The 20,326-nt window shown below is 45.3% G+C and overlaps 1 protein-coding gene across 6 annotated transcripts in view; it reads left to right on the top strand.

Annotated features, from left to right (window-relative positions):
- The window catches only part of NRP2 (neuropilin 2), a 115,515-nt gene that overhangs the window by 12,195 nt on the left and 82,994 nt on the right, over nt 1–20,326 (top strand). For all 6 annotated transcript variants that reach the window (XM_033111541.1, XM_033111542.1, XM_033111544.1 and 3 more), the window contains exon 2: nt 2,798–2,975. In XM_033111541.1, the coding sequence (XP_032967432.1) occupies nt 2,798–2,975 (178 nt within the window). The remainder of the gene's footprint in view (nt 1–2,797; nt 2,976–20,326) is intronic.

Raw genomic sequence — 20,326 nt, 5'->3', positions numbered from 1 at the left:
TTCACCTCTCTTTTGGTTGGGCTGGACGCCTCTGCAAGAGGACACAAATTGTTTCTGCTCTTCCTTTTGGAACACAATAAAGACCTCCAAAAGAATTGATGGTATATCTCTTCAGAAGAAAACCCAGCTCGTTTCTCTTGGTGGCTTGTTTCTATTTAAGAAACGAAGTATCCCCAAACCTGGAAATGAAAGAGCAGTTACGAAGAGGAGGTGTAGGAGGATTAAGTGTGTTTTTGAAATAATTTTTACTGATTTCTAAGAATTCTGTTTTTCTCTAAGAAACATAGAGACTGAAATTCTAGTATTTGTCTTGGTGGATATACATCTATACAGAGGACGTGTGATATTTTATGGAAGGTGTGAAAGTGTGTACAGGACTAAAGTGTGAATTTCTAATGTGTATGTGTACCTGATGTACCGTATGTTTAGTATCTATCTATGCTTGTGTGTGTTTCTGAGTGTGAGTGCCATTCAGACAAGAATGCGCGTTTATACAATGTTTGGATATTGGAAAGGCTAACTACACATAAGCAAAGCAGATGTTTTAATGAATTCTCAAATATTTTATTAAGTGCCTTGATTTTCTTCACATTAAATAAAGCACAGAAAAAACGAAATGGGTTACCCCTTGTTTCTTACGTTTTTACCAGCAGAAAACACAGACGATCAGCTATAGGATATATATAGTTTAAATTTCTTCTTCGGTGGGGAAATGATTAGAAATGGATCAGCAATGAAACCTTTCTATGAGGAACTTTCCTCTTTCCTGCCTTTCTTGCTGATGATGTGTGCCTGCTCTAATTATTAAAAGCTTAAACTTGGGGGGCTGGGGAATTGAGAGGAAGAACTTCCTTTTTCCATAAAGAAGTTCAGTAGAAAATTTCCTCTCCTGCTAGCTTGGTAAAAGAGCTGGTGACCCGAAGTCCTCACACCTATGCCTTTCTTAGAGGGCTACTCTGGGTCCTATTTTCACATGCATGAGCCAGGACCAAAGGGCTACAAATGGACTTGTTACAAGATGTTGGGTGCCCAGCATGGGTGAGTAGAGTGGGCACCTGCCTGGATAGCCTTCCGGGACTGGCTGCAGAGGAACTGGTGGCACAGGCCTCACTGCTGCCCTCATCTTCATCTGGGTGGGACGGCTGGGTGCACTGTCCTCCTGGACTGGGGAGGGTGCAGGGTCATTAGTTAGAGGATGATGTGGTCTCTGCTAGCCAGAGGAAATGGCCTGCTTTTGTTTTCCACTCAGTAGGAAATGGAACCTGAGTCCATTAGATTCTGGGCAGTTCAACACAGCACAGTTTGAGCTCTTGGAGGCGTGTTGCCTAAAAGGCTACTTGTGTGGATTTGTGTGCCCCAACCGCCATTGTGCAGCGTGCCCATCTTTTATGCATTTAAAGCCTGTCAGGCTGATAATCTAAAGCAGAGGTCTGGAAGACAGTGATGCCAACAGGCACAGGGAATAGTAAAGTGCACCTGTAGAGATCAAAAATGCATGACCCTTTCCCTCAAAGGGTGAACGCAGGAGAGAGACCCTGTCCTGGAGGGTGACTGCTGAGCCGTAATACATAATTCACCGGGCCCATGCTGATCCATACAGATGGCGATATTAAATCATGATTGATGCTGAGAGAGGCACACCTCTCAGGAAGGTCTCCAAGAGACTTCTGAATATTTCCAAGTCTCTCGTGCCTTCCTGTGCCCTCTCTTCTACTGTGGTATGAAGCAAACCCCCCATTTCCCAGGAACCCCTTCTGGGGATTAAAGAACTTCACTCCCAAATATGAGATTCTTCAAATGTCATCACCCACCTTTTCTGCCTTTGAAGATTGCCCCCTTCCCTCCTGGCACACATGAAGCTGTTTACCTCCAGCCAGGCACTGCCGGGAAGGGGGAGCCAGCTGTTCCCCTGCAGCCGCCTTTCCAAAGGCTGGTTACCACTAGACAAAGCAGCAGCACACTCTGGTGGTGGTGACCAGGCAGGAGGGACAGTGGGCAGAAAAGCACGGAAAAAACACAGCCGTCCACTCAGCACAAAGCACTTTTTGTCAAAGCTCTGAGGTCAGAGCCAGTGGGTTCTCCAATGCAGATTTTTCCACTCAGTGTGTAATGAAATAATAAATCAAATTTGTGGTGTATGTGGAATTAAGTGTTTGGGGGTTTTGCTTTTTCTTTCTTTAAAAAAAAAAAAAAAAAAGTGCTGAAATCACCCTCCAGGGCCTGTTCTGGCCCAAAGCTGAAAATGCTTCCTCCGCATCACATATAATTGTTACCAGGCTTGCTTGTGGGTCGGCACCACAAAACCGCTATTGTCAATTCCTGGAGCCGTTACTTCAGGCTGCCTGGGCTGGGCTGGGCTGGGAGACACCGGAGAACATGAAGGATTTACGAGGTAAAGATAAAGATGAGAGGTTTGAATGAGGAGAAGAAGATGGGCCCAGGAGAGGAGACAGGAAAAGGCAGGGAGGCATGTTAAGTTTGCAGCTTTCTTGTTTTTTTAATCTCAGAGCATGTAATTGGGAATATTTATGAGCATTTTCTGGAATATTTTCATTTGGGGTGTGTGTGTGTGTGTGTGTGTGTGTGTGTGTGTGTGTGTGTTTAGTTGGATAAGTTGGGGAGAGGATGAGCTGAAATAATCTCTTCCACTGAATGAGTAAGTAGGTGAGTCTTCTAGACTGCCATACAAGGTCTGTACAACAGTTGTAATCAGCTACTGGTAGAGAAGAGAAACGGAGAGGGGAAAAAATGCAGTAACATATTTGAAGTTCTTTGGGTTGTTTGCCTTCTCTTTCAGACCCACCCTGTGGAGGTCGTTTGAATTCCAAAGATGCTGGGTACATCACCTCCCCAGGTTACCCCCAGGACTACCCCTCCCACCAGAACTGCGAGTGGATTGTTTACGCCCCAGAACCCAACCAGAAGATTGTCCTCAACTTCAACCCTCACTTTGAAATTGAGAAACACGACTGCAAGTAAGCACTATCCTGTCCACTGTACATACGTGAGATACACTCCCACCCCCAAACCTGGGCTCCTGCCACTGCTGCCACCTAGTGGCCGCACCCCTAACCCCAGGACCCGCTAAACAGTGCTCCATCCTGGCCCCAGAGAGAAACCTCAAGATGGCATTCTGTGGGGACAGAGCCAGGAGAGCAGTTTCCAGGCTCTGGGCCTCACGTGGAAAGGTGCCGGCTCAGTTATTAGATAGCCATCCGCTGTGGCTGGTTGGCCATCAGCTGTTACTGGTTAGCTATTAGCCACTAATATAACTGCCGTGGCTACGCTGGCGGGTTGGTTGGTGGCAGAGAAGCGGACAGCGGATTGCGGATCGTGTGGCTCCTGCTTCCTGTATCTCCAACCCAACCGCCAGTGAGAATATAGTGGCATGAACCCCCTATCCATGGCTCCATTGTCCTTCCTTTTTGGCCTCACCATATCCTGAATTCTGGTGCGGGGAGTGGGACCAGAGACGCTGCATGACACATTCTCTTTTAGGGGGAGAGAAAGGACTAATTGGTCCTATAGCATGGAGAAAAGAACCTTCCTGAGTGAAGAGTGTAAAGAACAGCAACCTATCTTCAAAAGCTGGCAAGGGAGGAGAATTCCTTTTGGGGGCGGGGGTGGACTATGTGAAACTCCAGCTCTTGACTTTGGGATTTGCCTTCCCCTTGGAAAGCTCCCCATTTCCACTGCTGCTACCATATGTAGGAACCCCACCAGCTTCCTTAATAAAGTAGTAGCCAAATCCCCAAGTGGAGACTTCCTCTGCAACCAGCCGCGGAGGATCACGCTGTTATTTTATAAGCAGCAGCTGATTTCCTTATAGAGAGTTAAAAATCTGAGTCTCCACTGGTAGAGCTAAGATTTGCCTTGATTCTTGGTATCTGTGCTGAACAGGTTAGAGTCTCAAAGCTGCATTTCTTTAACACTCTTCTAATAGCTTTATAAATATCAATCCATTCAACTCTCACAACGACCCTGGGAAATTGGGGTCATTACCACCTCCATTTTGCAAATGAGAGAACCAAAACCCAGAGAACTTTTGTCAGTCACCGAGGTGACTCAGCTGATCTCACAACATCAGTTCTGTCACTGTGGAAATGTGTGGCTTAGGAGACACCACGTGGACATTTAGACATCTGTGAGTGCTTTCGAAATGCCATGTTAACACCGAGGTCCCTACAAGTTAAGGTGAGGGAGCAGCAGGCAGCTTTGTAATGTCAAGAATGTGAATGTGCTTCGGACCGTCTAGTGGGCTCTACCTTACAGTCTGCCCTCATTGAAACAAAAGTGAAAAGTTTTTCTGTGCAGGAAAGAATATGCCAACAATCGTGTCCTGAGCCAGTTGGGCACCTCCAATGTGTCACTGCTCTGATGGGTGTTCAGTGCCTTCTAATGATTGATAAATAGTCGGAGCCTGTCTTGTAACCCAGGTGTTGCAAGTACTGAAAAATTGATAAAGCGGCCAGCTGGTGGGAAAGGTACAATCAGAGCGCCTAGGTCCAGTCAGTGCTTCCTGGTGGAGGAGCTGTGGTGAATTGGTGTCATTGTTATCCTCCGAGGACTACTTTGCACCTACATAATGGTTTTCTCTTAACAAGAGATAGTCTTTGTCGAAAACTGAAGGGTTTCCCGGATGGATGCCTCATGTGACAAAGAGTCATAAGACCGAGTTTCTAATCCCAGCTCCACTCTTGACCCCATGGATGACACAGGGTAGCTCATCAGTTCCTCTTTAAGTTAAATACACACACATTTGCACAGCACCTCAAGGCTGCCTGTTTCCTGCCAGTGAACTTGATGAAAAATTTCTGTTTGAGGAGCTTCTTTAAAAGGTGTTTTTGCAATTGGTGCAGGGCTGCAGAAGTTTGGCACAAACAGAAGCATAATGCACAGGGAGCTGGGGTCTGAGCTCTGAGAAATTTGACTAAGCACCTCTCTCAACTGAGGGCCAAATTCTGTTCTGCTTAGGCCAGCAGATCTCCCAGGGAAACTGCTAAGAGGTCATCTTATGTATATGCATAGTGGCAGAGGAAAAAGGCATGGCTGTGGAAGGAAAAACTCAGGAGCTAGTGAGCATGACTTTAAACATGTTGGGAAGTGTCAAAGGCCAGGAAAACATGCTCCTGCCCTGTTTGGAGCTGTGGGGTACCCCTTCCAGGACTCAGTCCCAGGGAAAGGGAGAAGTCAAGGTGGCCAACCACTTTGGTAGAGGAGGGACAAAGTAGTTTCTTGCTGGAGTTGGAGTAGGGGAAGCAGGCAAGTGACAGGTTATCTTCTGGCTTTATCATCCTCACTAAGTAGCTTCCTGTTTTTCTCCCCACTCCCTCATTCTATGCTTCTGGCTTGAACTGAAAAGGTCAAGAAGGTCAGGGAAAAAAAGTCTTCATGGTGTCTCTTTCCCCCAGTGCCAAATTGTCAGAAAGACTCTGTTGAGGTCAAGCCTTCACTACTTAACCTCGTCCTTAATTCTCTCTCCCTCCCCCATGTCCCCTCCGCTCCCCATTTCTCTCTCATCGTGATTAATTTTTGTACTTAGAAAGACACGTCCGGTTCTCTCAACCTCTCATACTGCAAGGTATTTTACCCTTCTTCCCTGGCCATTTGCATTCAGAATAAATAGGCTTCTCATCCCCCACTGCCTTGTTTCACTTTCCTGTGAAAGGAACAATTAATCTAATTGAAGTCCTGGAAGTTCTGTCTTGTTCCTCCTCTTTCCCTCTCTCATTTTCGGTCCAAGGGAGGTCCTGGGTTTGGAAAGCACTCACTATCAAAGCAAATTAGCCTCCTAGCTCCTTTCATTTCGGGTGCATGTTTCGAATTGGATTTGGCTCTCAGGCCCATAAGGTGGATGCTTATTTACCAAGAGAAAACTGCCTAAACCGTCCTTCTGATGAGAGAACATAACAGTGACACCCCTGCAAAAAGAGAAATGAGTAAGCAAGTCAGAAAAAGATCCAGCCCTGCTGTAGAGAAATGGCAGTGGTTACCATGCTCGCCCTCGTGTTTTCCCCCTCTTTTTCCTCTGTGTAGGGTTAATTGCAGAGATTACCCCATGACCTGGGAAAGGGCCTTGATAGGAGACGATCATCCTGGCCAGTGCCATTGGCACTCTTGCCTTGATGTCAACATCCCAAAGATCGAAGCCGTTACTGAATAAACCCCACACAGAGATCTTTACCCCCTAACCGTCTCTTGTTAATTTTGTTCCGTTGAAGCACGCTGTCTGCTTGGAAACTTTCACTCACAAGCCTCAGCTATGCCTGAGTCAGTGCCATCCAAGGCCACCATCTGTGGTGAGCTCCCCGACTCTTCCCTCTGGTCCTTCTTAGGAATCCAACTCCCCCAGCACCCACAGGCTGCTCTGAGGCTTATTCACCGGGTGTGGGCGGAAACCAGAGTCCACTCTGACCCTGCCAGGTTGGTGTGGCCGAGGGACAAAAGGGCAGGGACGCAGGGCCATCTGAGCAAACGGGGAGAAGCCACTTCATTCCTTGTGGTGGGAAGAGGATTCTGCTGCCTTTCTTTCACTTGTGTCATCAGGCAACAGGCTGAACGTTAGAGTTTCAGAAATATATGCACACAAAGCTGAATATTTTTTCTGTGTCTGAAATCTAAAATATATGCATTTTGAAGAACACCCACCTCCATATGATACACAGCTTATTCAGGTGCCCTCACACGGGCTTGGCATCCCAGAGGCTCCACCCAATAAAACCAAAATCAACAGCCTGGGTCCTTTTAAGGATTGGTCATTTCCAGATGGGTATCTCGAAAAATGTATTTCACAAAGTGCAGAAACCACTAAGAAGACTTGAAAAAATGTTTCTTAGGCTAAAAACCTACACAGAAGTCTACACTAATGATTTTATGTGTGTGTTCGGCACAATATCTGATTTGCCATGCAGGATTGAAGAATAGCACTCCATCTAGGTGAAATTTCCAGGTACTAAAATATACCCCTTTGAAGTTCCAAAAGTTCATTTTTTTTAATTTTTTTTCATTTAGACTTTATTGGGGAAGGGGAACAGGACTTTATTGGAGAACAGTGTGTTCTTCCAGGACTTTTTTTTTTCCCCCCAAGTCAAGTTGTTGTCCTTTCAGTCTTAGTTGTGGAGGGTGCAGCTCAACTCCAGGTCCAGTTGCCAGTTGCTAGTTGTAGGGGGCACACCCCACCATCCCTTTGCGGGAGTCAAACCGGCAACCTTGTGATTAAGAGGACGCTCTCTAACCAATGGGAGTTCAGCGGCAGCTCAGCTCAAGGTGCCGTGTTCAATCTTAGTTGCAGGGGGCGGAGCCCACGATCCCTTGCGGGACTCAAGGAGTTGAACCAGCAACCTTGTGGTTAGAGCCCACTGGCCCATGTGGGAATCGAACCGGCAGCCTTCGGAGTTAGAAGCACAGAGCTCTAACCGCCTGAGCCACCGGGCCGGCCCCCAAAAGTTCATTTTTAAAAGGTTATCTGATAAAGGACATTCTGAAACATGTGCCACACGTTCTATCTTCTTAAAACCAAAACTAAGGCGAGTTAAGTTTGTGTTTTTTGTGTGTGTGTATGTTTTTTTTTGTTTGTTTGTTTTTTTGATGATTCAGGCTTCTAACTCTAAAGTTTACTTTTTGTGACAGAGGCTGGGTCAAATAGACTTAGAGTTGTTTTTGTTGACCTTTTCCCAGGCCTCAGTTTCCTCATCCGCAAAACAGTGATGATAATAGCCACTTTGCAAGATCACCAGTGTCTTGTTTCTGTAGCTGCACAACAAATTAGCAACTGTGTAAGCATCTTTGTGTTTTGTCGTGGGGAAGTTTGGGCCTTTTTTCCATCGATACTCTTGCTGTCACTTCCTGTTACGAGTATGCCTGCCTCCTGAAGCCTTCCTCTTCTGACCTGTTTTTACTCTTGTATGACGGGGATGGATTTTGCTTCAGAAGGTCTTGCTGTCCATTGGGAATTTTTGGTCCTGGGGTCTAACCTTTCCCCCAGGCCGGTACGGGGCACGCATGTCAGTTTGCTTCAGTCAGCCAAGCTCACAGCAGAGTGAGGATGGGGACACAGCCTAAGAGCATCATGGCATGGAGGGCGTGGCATGAATTAAGCTGCTCATGACCTTTTCTTCCGAAACCATCACCTCACCCCCACCCCACCTCCATGTTCTGGATATTTGAGGTTTAGGGATATTTGACCTCTAGCTAAGTGTTCTGGGTAAACAATGTGTTCTTGTGTTTATAGGAGCCCTCAAAATCTTAGAAGATGTGTCTATTTCTCCCCAAATAGGATGATACCTTAGAAAGGTAGCAGTTTTTCTGGGAGATAAATTGACTATAGTAACCAGAGGAAACCAACCAGACCTCAATAAATTGGCCACTCCATAACCAGCCAACAATGATTTCCTGTGCTCAGTAAACACCCTCAATTTCAGCCAAACAACCAAATACAACCTTACATCTGCATGAGACCCTGCGTGTGCCCAGAGCTCAGACTCCCCTCCCTCCAGAGTGTCCAGCTACACGCCCCCCTCCCCGGCCCCTTTGTTTCCTTGATTCCTCCAGGTTTCTCTTAGGGATCCTGACTCTGAATTCAGAGTATTGCGTAACACCTTGATTTGTTTACTTTAGTTCATGTGTGGTCACCTTGTGTTTTGAGCATGTATATTCTCTGAGGACATGGACCACATATTTCATATTTATACCCCTATGGCACCTAGTCCTGGAGAGTGCTAGACAGGTGCGTGCAGGTGATTGTTTTAGTGATATTTTACATTTGTGGTGCCAGGACATGGGTCAGCATGGCATGCACCTGCATTAGAAGGCGAACAGAGCTGTCTTCCCTATTTCTCCCTCTTGTGATGTGACATAATGACAGCAGGAGGATAAGACTCGGGCTGTGGATGTCACTGAGCTCACTGTGACGTGATCTCTCACCCACAGAATGGCAATACACCATTCATCCATTCGTCCAGAAACGGTCACTAAGCACCTACTGTGTATCGAGCAGATGATAGCATTGGGAATGCAGTGATGAGTAGGTTGTACTCTCTGCCCTCATGGAACTTAGAGTTTGGGAGGAGAACACAAGTAAACACGTGTGGTTACTGACACAGCCACCATCACCGGAGCGTCACCTATGGGCCCTAAGCCCTCTACGTACGTCGTCTCATTTGATCCTTGTAACCAACACCTGTGAAGTCGTCGTTACTCTGCCCATTTGATAGATGTAGAAACTTGGGCTCAAAGAAGTTACGTAACTGGCCCAAGTTACCTCTTTGGGAAGTGGCAGGACTTTGAAGCCGTGATACCCTACTTTGCAACCTGTGCTCTTTAATGCTCTACTTCCTCCCCCAACACCGTGCATTCTGACTGGAGACGTGACGTTATGTGAACCCACAGCACTGGAATCCAGCCCAAGCTGGGGAGATCAGGGAAGGCTCCCTAGAAGAGGTGATGCCTGTACTGTCCCTGAAGAAGTTAGCCAGGCATAGGGGAATATGTATGGCTGGTGGTCCAGGCAGAGAGCAGCATGTCAAAGACAAGAAGGGGAGATAATTTAATGCCTTCGGGAGCCACAGTAATGGAAGGTCTGTCCTGTGACTTGCTGCTACAAAGCCTCTTCTAGGTGAAGAAGTGCCTGAGCAATGCTATTTGATTTTATTTTCTGGCTAGACAACTTTGAGCATCTCAGTGAGAGGCTATGGGTCAGGAAGCAGGAAAGACTGAGCTTATGAGGACTTTCTGCTGCCCTCACACCCTTGGCCAGGGTCTCTCGGTTTCATACCTTATCCTATGTCCAGGAACCCCAGTTTAATGCCTGAAAGTGGGGTGGCCTGGGAAAGTCCAGGTGACACTTTGGATTAGGCTCTGCTCATCAGTTTGCACCAACACAGGACTGTCTCTGAACACACGTCTCTTTCCTCTGAATGGATAGCAGGAGGCCATATTGTCCAACTGGCGGTATGGCTTCAGCTGGTGTCCATTTGAGTCTGTAGAAGTCAAAGCAGAGTGAGAGTTCTCTGTGGTTTAAGAGGGTGTCTTACCCTCAGGAGACACCCTCAGGTTGATGACTCATGACATTATTACAGATTTACTGCCTGCACAACCACAGAAATATTCTGATTCCCCAAGGAACCAGTGAGCAGCAATACTTTTCTGTATTGCAACAACCCTGCTAATGACAGAACCAGATCCCCCTCCAGGTACTTGGAGCAATAAACGGGAACAGCCCTGCTGACTCGCGCTCAGCTGGCAGCTGACCCCACACTCACCAACCTTGACCAAGGACTCCACCCAGCAACAGAGCTCGCTGAAGAAGTGCAAAAAAAAAAAAACACCCCAGATTGTTCTCCTCCTCCTACCAAGGTTAAAGAGCAGTTGGGACAACGGTTATTTCGGGCAGTTTGTTTTTAAATAGACGATGTTGCAATCGCAACTCTCTAAATGCAAGCTTCACTGTGGATGTCCTTCTTAACAACGCATTTTATCTTCTGATTGAGAAAATCACTTGAGATTTTCTAACACACAATCCCACTTGCTCTGCCTCCTAGCACAGGCACCTTCTCTGAACCCAGAGGTCTCAGGAGGCATGCGTCTCACCCCATGTAACTCTGTGTAATTCTCCCATCTAATTACACTGGGTGAGAGTTTGTCTGCAGAAATTCAGTAGGAGCTCTGGGTGTGGAGGGGATAAAGAGGAAAAGGAAATAGACCAAGCAAAGAAATTAGATTTTTCTAAAAAGGGATATGTGTGTTTTCCTGTAGTCATGAGTCCTCTGGAAATATATTCTCTTTGTTTTGTCCTTTTTAGTGGCAAGGGGGACTGAAACCTTTGGATTAAGAGAAACTCAGCAGATAATTTAATTCCATTTTTCTGCTTCTGCTTGGATAAATCATCGCAGGAAAAAAAAGCTATATATATATTGGCTGCCCTTGCCTTTCCTTCTAGAAAAGACCTTCCATAATCGTCCTTCATTATGAGGCCTAGTGCCTCACAACTCTTCTCAGTTGATTGTGGAGTAGATGGTTGTATTTAATTTACATAATCAAAAAAAATTTTTTTCCTAGAAGAAAACTCCTTGAAAAAATGTCAGCTGGTTCAAAATAAAAATTTGAATTAAAAAATGTGAGTTGAGCTTAGGTTTGGGAGGGCAGCAAAGCATGATAGAGAAAAATCCGCATGATTTTTTTTTTTTAATACTTTTTTTCCTAACTTAGTAGCCAAGCATCTTGGCAGTCTATATATACTTTTCTGCTCTGCCTCATTACGGCCTCAACTGTATGTTTGTAGGTGGTATGGGGGGGCTGTCAGTTAGACAACGTCAGCAAACATTTATTGTACCCAGAGCACCAAGAACTTTTCCATGTTTTACTCCTGCAACAACCTTATGGGGCTTGTACTTACCTGTTATTCCCATTTAACAGATGGGGAATGCTGAGGCCCTGAGAGATCACACAGATAGTAATGGTAGGACTGAGATTTGAAGCCCATCACTCACAGCTGCCTTCATATGCCTGTGTCCACGTACTTAGAGCTGTCATCCACTGTCCCAATGCTTAGGTATTTGAGGCTTCTCCGATTTCCTTAGGTATCCTTGACAAGTCTTTTTCCTTTCCTCCTTTTTATTCCTTTTCTTTGCCTCTTCCTGCCACGCAGTCACCTCCGGATGCCGGCAGGGCAGTCAAGGAGAGAGAGATTTTTCTCTTTAAATACAAGCTGGAGGCCTGACTCAGTCAATAGTCTCTGTCTTCCCTCCCTGTCATCCGCTTCCTACTCCACTGGTCCCCTCCAGCCCCCCTCGCCATCCTCTTCAAATTCCCTGCCATCCCCCCACCACCTCACTCTTCATCTGGAATCCAAAGATGTGAGGGCTAGTAATAGAGTGTCAGCGGAAGTAATTGATTCCTCACACAGAGAGAATTCTCCTGCCTTTAGTGTCAATGGAGCTGAACCAGAGTCTTGGAGGGCGAGCGAGACATGTAAACAGTCCATGGCTGAGCTGTCAGGACAAAGCCAGACACACCAAGAGTGAGCGAGAGGGAAAACGGTGGAACAAATAATTGTTTTATTGGAAAGGAAAGGAGTAAATAATATTTCAGCTCAGGAATTGGCAGTTTGAAAGAGATGGTTGAGAGCTAGGAGCAGAAGGAATCGTGATGCAGGTTTTAATGGAAAAGTTTTTCTCTTTGTCTCAAGGTAGGAGGTTTCGTCTCCCCCGCCCCCCCCCATTATCATCATTATCATTAAAATAATTACCCTAACAATTACAGTTGATGAGACCTCAGGTTTATAGAGCACCTTTCATCTAAAAGTTCAAAGTGATTTGTCTATGTGTCATCCCTTTGAGAGTGGTAGAAGAGTAAGAAAGTATTGTTATTTTTTTGGTCTTATCTGCCGGGAAACTGAGATACAAGATTTAGGCCAAGCTTCAGGGTAGGCTGCTGGGTTAAGTGTTGGAGTACTGACTCTTCTTCTGGGGGTCTTTTTGCCCTCCTGCCCACCAGGGCCCTTTTCCTTGTGTAGCCCCCACAGTTCGTCCCCAGCATTAAGGTTTCCTCCCACACTGTGAGGACCCTGCCGCCTGCTGCTGTGTAGTGGCTGGCCAGCCCCCCGGAGCTCCGTGCACAAATCAAACAGCCCCCTAGAGCTGTGGGATAAATAAAGTTCCTTCAAGGTCTGACTCACACTGCTCCCATCCTGCTAGGAGACTTCCTGCAATCTGGTTCCCTTTCTTGTAGAAGCTGATGTCCTTTCTAGATATATTTGCTCCTTGTCTTCTGAAGCCTTCAGCCCAGAGCACCCAGCATTCCAGAATATTTGCTTTTCCACCCTCGACAAACGCCGCCGGTCAGTTCTTTCAGAGCAGAGGGGCCTTTCTGGGATGCGGCGAGGCCAGTGTTCTAGCGTGGACAGAACTGCTTTTGCTCCAAGTGCAGCCACGGTGCCTGCAGAACGCAGCCATCGAAGAAATCCCAGGTACCAAGTTGTTGTCTGAGAGGCGGAAGCAGTTCCCGCTGACTGGCCTCTGAGGGCTACATTCAGACTCTCCACCGTGGCGTGGCAGCAGCCCCTTCCTGCTCCAACATTGGTGCAGGTCCATCATTCCCACACCGTGGTGCTTTTCGCACAGTAATGACACATTTGTCCCTGAAACCAGGAGAAGCTCTAAGCTCTGTAACCTGAAGCTCCGAGTGAATGAAATCCAAGGACAGGGCCCATCACACCTGCCACCTACTCCCGAACTGTCCCCTGCTTAGATTTCTGCACGTCACGTGTTTTTCAAGACAGGTTTCATTTTCCAAGTTTCGTTATGGAGGCTGGATGCCATCAAAGGGGGATAGAAAAATGATTGGGAGCCTAAATCTCTGGAAAATTATAAAGGACTTTTCCAATGCTGTGATTGATTGCCTGGTGCCCAGCACACCTCGTTCCCAGCAGGCTCCCATTTTTCGGACAGATGGAGAGGTTTTGATTCGCGCTCGCAATTAGAGCCTCTGGGAGCCAGGGTTAGTGAACACCTGTCCCAGAGGGAGCCATTCGCCCAGCCAAGTGCAGGGACGCGGCCAGCACACCAGGCCTGGGGTTATGAGCTCTGATTCCCCTCAGTGGGTCCCAGTCACTTTCTGGCCCTTCCAGTCAGGCCCGAGTGGCACAGAGACATGATCCCTGTTTGCATTTATGAGGTGAGGCAAACTGAGGCATGGGAGCCTCATGGACCCAGGCCAGCCAGGACAATTTAGGGAGTCTCTGTCCTTGCTGGGGTTCACCTGCAAGTCTGAGTGCCAGCCTGCTGGTGAATGGACATAAGTTGTGGGCTGCTCTTACCTACTTTTTACTCAGGTATCATTACAGAATGCTAGCAAGGGGCTGCTTAAGCTAACTGCAAAGGGCGAGGACTTTATAGACATGTACAGCAGACAGAAGAAAGACCCAACCATCACTGTGAAAACAGCCTACCCTAAACCCTGAAACTTCCCATTGGCACCGAAAATCATTTCTTATGTAAGCAAACACGTTTCATCCAAGCTGGCCTCCAGAGTGCTTGCTGGTCTAGGAGCCGAGCAGATCTGTGGCCTCGTGGCCTCAGGAATGTGCCTTACTCAGGGAGCCAGGTCAGTGGGGGAAGTGGTGTTTGGCCAGAGGGTCAGGGGAAAAGAGGTGGAAGCTTTGCTGTGTGCCCTTAATTCTCTGAAAGTTCACCTGCAGTGACACTTATCAGACACCCTGTCTGGAGCGGCCTCCTTCCTCACGTTGCGAGGCGTTCTTGGCAGCCTGCTCTGTCAGGAACAATGAAATCGGAGGGCCCTCTCCATCATTCCAGGGCTTCTGCGGAAAAACAACCAGCAATTATAAATAGATGTTATTTGTAGTTTCCATATTCTTGCCTTCAAGGTTTTTTTGGAATAATTCCTTCAGTTTGTTTTGGGTTATTCTCTTCACATACTTCCTTTGTTGGGTGGTCAGATTTCCTCCCTTCTCAAGAGCCACGGTGACCCTGGCTGTGGGGGAATTGCGAATAAGCTCAAAATATCAGAGATTTGTGGTGGGAAGAAATGAAGGAAGAAAATGGAACTGCAAACAGACGCTATTAAAAAGACACCTGGCACCAATACAAATACACAAACAAATGTAGTCTTGGCACTGTTTGAGTCCTTGGAGTTAGATAATAAATGATAATAAGCTAGAGAATGAATAATAATAATAATAGCAGCAGCAACAACAACTAACATCTACTTATTGAGCACCTACTATGTGCCAGGCCTGTGCTGAGCTGTCGGTGTGCATTAACTCACCAAATCGAGGGAGGTTCAGTACCTCGATGTTCAGGATCCGGCAAATGGGAGAGCGGATGATTTTGAACCCAGCCTGGCAGGCAGGTTCCACAGCCTGGGCTCAGAAACATGAGATTGAAATGAAATCTCAAAAACTCAAGTGATTAAAGCACTGTTGATGGATTTGTACAGAAGGAGGATTTTTAGAAACCACCTTCCCTAGCACTGAGTTTGGGGCAGGACGGGGACGGGGTACCGAGATGCTCTGTAACTTTGTGACTTTTCATTTCATCGTCACATGTTTGGTTTCCAAAGTATCGTGTGTATGTAAGTCTCCTCTCCCCCAAGTCTACCACCCTGCTTTGTAAAACATAAGTCATCATAAAAATAGCCAGTGTCTCCCAGGCAGTGTTCTAAGGCGTCCAGCCCTGTGCCGAGCCTTTATGTACCTTCACAATCCTTTTACCAATCCCAAAAGCTGGGGACTATTATTATTTCCATTTTATAGATGAAGAAACAGACTCAGGATAAATGCCTTGCCTGCAGTCACACCACTAGTGAGGGCCAGAAACTAGATGGGCGCTTCCATCTACAAGGCCCATGCACTACCCTTCCCAGAGTACACACACCCTTACAGACAGATATGTTTCTGTGTAAGAGTAATTTGAGATTTTTTTTTCTTTTTTGTCACAGACCCCTTCTCTAGGAAAATGTGCATAGACACAAACTCACAAAATTTCTGCATGTGATTTTAGGTGTTTCCCCAGCGACTGAAACTCATCTGTGAACCCTATTGAAAATCCCTGGGCTTAAGAATATGTGCTCTAGATGGTATTTTGAGAGCTTACAAATAAATACACAGGATACTATTTTCTCACTCGATGGGCCATATGTTCACATATGGGTGTATATGTGCTTATAAAAATACTTCCCTTACATAAATTAATATGTTATCCCATCTGAGCACTTACAAGCTACATTTCTACTGGGTGAGTCTTGAAACGATGAATTCCAAACTTGCTCACTGCTTCTGTTGGTGATTTGTCTATTAATTTTGGCAAGTCTTATAGGCTTTGTTTAAACAAAACAGCTAAATAAAAAGCACAAGATTCTGTTAAGTCTGTAACTGAGACCAAGCAGTTTCATTATACCTGGTACCTTCTCATATTCTTGTGCTATGGAAATCTGGCATTCCCAGTCTCTCAGATCTTCTTTCAAAAGTGAGGCAAAGGGACAGAGGTGAGGTCTGTGTGCCCTGGAGTGAGACTGCCTGGGTTCAAAGCCTGCCTCCGACCTTTCCTCGTGACTTTGGGCAGGTCACTTAACCTCTCACATATGGGTGTATATGTGAGTCTCAGTTTCTGCATGTGCAAATGGATGGTAAGCAGAACAGGGCCTGGTGTGCATTAAATAAGGATGGAATGAAACAATATCTAAACTGAGGGCCTAACTCATAGTAAATGCGTAGTAAATGGGAGCTCTTCCCATTCATGCAGAAGCTTCTTACTAAATGGGTGGTACCAAGGAAAGGGAGAAATTCAAGAAAACGAAATTTGCTTCTTCAAAAAACCCCACTTGACAGCAAGCTGATTTCTCCATAAAGGCTGGATGTCCCTACTGAACCCAAGATGCAGGTGACCTGGCTTTGGGCCTGAAGTGACCGGGCACTTCAGCATCCTGCAGCCCTGCACCCTGCGGCCTCTGTGTGTCTCGGGCAGTCTCGGGCACCTTCTTTATTGGGAATCTGTATATGACAGTGTTGTTTTGTTCCTCCTATTTTTCCTGGGGGTTTTAATGTAAGGATTAATAAAACAGCATTTGTAGATGTCTTTGAGCTTCCTGGAAGAAAGGCACTCCAGGAGGTGATAAATTCTCTGGCCTGGATAATCTACTCATGAAATATGGGACTTTGAAAGTGTGAGAAAAATCTCAAATCACTTTGACAGCATTTTAATTATAGTTGATTTGTTTGCCACTAATAGTAAAAATGCTGTCAGCATGATTTGAGATGTTTCTTCCACTCAAAATGTTATATTTCGTGTTTTTGAGTCATAAGGCAACATTTTAGTTTCCAGATACAAGCAGAGTAGCTCAGTGAATGTGTTGGAACAAAGGCAAAGGGTACAAAACGGACCAAACATTAAATTCTTCAGAAAACATAATCACAGAGTACGTTCTTCTGAACATGTCACGTCAACTTCAGGTCCCTCATTCATTTTCTCACTCAACATAAAGTTAGTGAGCCCTCCTATGTGCCAGGTACCAAACAAGGTCCTTGCCCTCATGGTGCTTATTGTCTAGTATGGGACACAGATTCTAAACAAATAAACAAGCATATTGAGAAGACCTTTACAGATTATGGTAATAGCTGTAAAGACAATAAGAGGGTGGTGAGATAGAGAATAAGGATATGCCATCTGAAATAGGGTAGTCGGGGCAGGTTTTTCTGGGAAGGTGACATTTGCACTTAGATGAATGCGAAGGTACCAGCCAATAGAAAAAGCTAACAGTATTTGTGGTCAGAGAGAAGAGAGGCCCAGAGGCTGGAAAGAGCATGTCCTGTGTAAACTGTGATGTCTTAAATGTTTTGTGATACAAGTAGCATGAAAGGAGGCATTGCCTGGTTGGCAGAGGTTATGGGTTCAGGACTTGGGTGGGTACAGGTACTCTGATGTATAATCGCATAGGATGGGTACTGCATTCTTCCTCAGAGTATCCAAGCACTCACCTGTGATATACAAATTCCCTCACAAGCCATTCTTCGTGACATCCACAGAGGTAGATTCTGGAAAGGGCTAGACATTATCCTGCCCTGCAAGAAGGGTCTCAGCATGGTGACTATTCCAGCACAGGCTCCATTGGCTAAGCCAGCCTTTGGTGGCCTGCCGGGAAGTGTCAAGCATAGATAGAGTTATGGAAACGAGAAAGCCTCTTTTCGTGTTTGCCTAGTGATGAGAGGAAGAGATGAGACTGTTGCTTTTTCATATCTCTCCCGTGGACTCTTAAAAATAATTCCACTGTCAAGATTCCCACGCCCCCAATGTGGGTTTGGGGAGAGAAATTAAGACTTTGAAGTAGAGCAGGAAAGTATAGAAAGCATTCTGTAGACAAATACTCAACCCACAGATGTCAGAATCTGTGAGGAGAAAAATAAAAAGGCACTCAGGGAAGCATTTTAGAGAGGAAAAAAAAAAGAACTGGGAGTAGAGATGGCTACTTCAGCTTAGGAAAGTAAATAAATAAATAAAATACTAAAAGGTAGTGGTAAAGCTTTGAAAGGAATTTTCTCATTTGGGGGGGATTATGAATAATGAAATGCAAACATAATAGTTAATATGTCTGGTTTATGTTTCCTTCCGGAAAAAGAATAATGTGTTCTAAGAGGAGCAGCTTTTTAGGTTATCCTACTGGACTGTTGTCGGGGTGAGCCCTGAGTTTGTACCCCAGATTCCTCCACCAAGTGAACGCTGGTTATTAGATGCTAGCAGCAAAGCCATATTTATTCCAAAGCAACAAACTTTCCAAGCTTCTGAGAGCTTTCACAAATGAATCTGACAACACTGAAATTTCTGAGGCGATTTACTCCAGCTGTGGCAAATCCCTAATAGTAAAAAATTTCCCCAAATGAGTCAGTCACACAGGAGGTAAATGAGACATTCTGTGTGAAGTCAACATGTCATTTGGTGTGGGCCCTGTATACAAAAGGCGAGCCAGAGACCTGCTGGTTAACTGGGGCTTGTCCACGGGGCACAACCTGCATCCTGGAGGGAGGGGAGATTTTAGCCACCAAATTGGAACTCTCTCGTAGCTTTCCCCTCAAACAAACCTGATAGGAAAAACCAGCTTTTCTAAGAAGTTCAAGTAAGGACTGATTATTTGTTTCACAGAAGGATTCACCAGAGGGACCGTTTAACTAACAAGTTAGCTCAGAGAGAAAATTCATAATACCATTGATTTACATGAAAAGTTTTTTCTCAAAAATGCATCCCTTCGCTCTGCGTGTACGTGCATGTGTCATGATGTATTTGTAACTGCATTACTGAAAAGGATTTGGGGTGGTATAGCCATTGAGGCAAGCCTGTAGCTGTGGCATTTGCTGGGTAGCCCCACTGCAGCCCGGATAATGTTAATCTCTGAAATTGCTCCATGGGTGATTAGGCAACCGGATAAATCCCTCCCACTTCTGATGAACGAGTGGGGTGTCAAGGCTTCTCCTTGTCCTTCCTAGAGAAATTGACATCACTAAGACTGGAGCTATCTGGTGATCTTTAAAAAAAAAAAAAAAAAAAAAATTCTTTTTAGGTTAAATTTAGGGCTATGTCCCTGGCGGTATTGTTATGTGCTTCCACAAGCTGTATTGTGTTTAGTCCTCACTGCGCATCTGTGAGGTGATGGTGAGGATGGTGATACTTGCTCTTTCGTCTGCTAAATTATGAAAGCGGGTGTTTTTTTTTCCCTGAGCTCTTCTACTTTGGAAAAAAATCTTCATGGAAGCAGTTTTATTTTATATATTTGTGGCTTATTAGAAAAATGTAGGCTTATTGTGAACAACTCAGATACAGAAGGGAACAAAGAAAGTAAAATTTACCAATTATCCCACCACCCATAGATGTCACCACTGTTAATATTTTAGTATATAGTCTTTCAGACTTTTTTCTGTACGTGTATGCAAGGAATTATACACACACACACACACACATACATGTTTTAAAACATACTTTTAAAAATATCTTTTTTTCAACCTAACAATGTATCATGGTCATTTTTTCTGTAAAAACAAAAAACCTAGAGCTACAACACTATTTACCATAGCAGCGGAGTATTCCATTTCATCTATATACCAAAATTGATTCACTCACCCTCTGTTTTTGTATATTTAGACATAATGCTGTTTACAAACAAAGCATCTTTTTACTTTTCATATGCTGCTTTTTATATGGATACGCACAAAGATGCATATACATCTTTGCACAGATCTGATCGTTTTCTTAAGAAAAATTCCTAGCAGTGGGATTGCTGTATTAAAAGGTATGTGCATGTTAACTTTTGTCAGATTTTTGCCAAAGTGCATTCCAAAATGTTTGACCAGATATATATTCTGGCTTATACTGCACCTCTCCTTACTCACTCTTTCTCTCAGGGAAAGTCGATTCTGCTCAAGGCTCAGCCTCTTCGCCTCTGAAATGGGTATGAGGCTACAACAGGCCACAATTAACATTTATTAAGCACACACTACCTGCCTGTGCAGTGACCAATATAGATTATGTTGGTCATTTAAATCTCACAACAACCCTTAGAGAAAGGTTCTAATATCCCTATTTTACTCTTCTTTTCCCCATTTCTGCGGCTCAGAAAGGTTCAATAACTTGCCTGAGGGCACACAGCTAATGAGGCTCGAACCCAATTTTGTCTACTTCCTCCATGGTGGGGGAGGGGGACTCTTTCCTACGGGCCCATGCATTTTCTCCTCCTGGTGAACCAGGTAATGTCTGTTTAAGGAATCCTCATGGCTTCTCAACCATTGTGCAGACTGCGCAGACATCACCATTACTAAGCTGGGAGTGAC

This window comes from Rhinolophus ferrumequinum, chromosome 8, assembly GCF_004115265.2.
Source record: "Rhinolophus ferrumequinum isolate MPI-CBG mRhiFer1 chromosome 8, mRhiFer1_v1.p, whole genome shotgun sequence".
Taxonomy (NCBI): domain Eukaryota; kingdom Metazoa; phylum Chordata; class Mammalia; order Chiroptera; family Rhinolophidae; genus Rhinolophus; species Rhinolophus ferrumequinum.
This window is presented reverse-complemented; position numbering and strand designations above follow the sequence as displayed.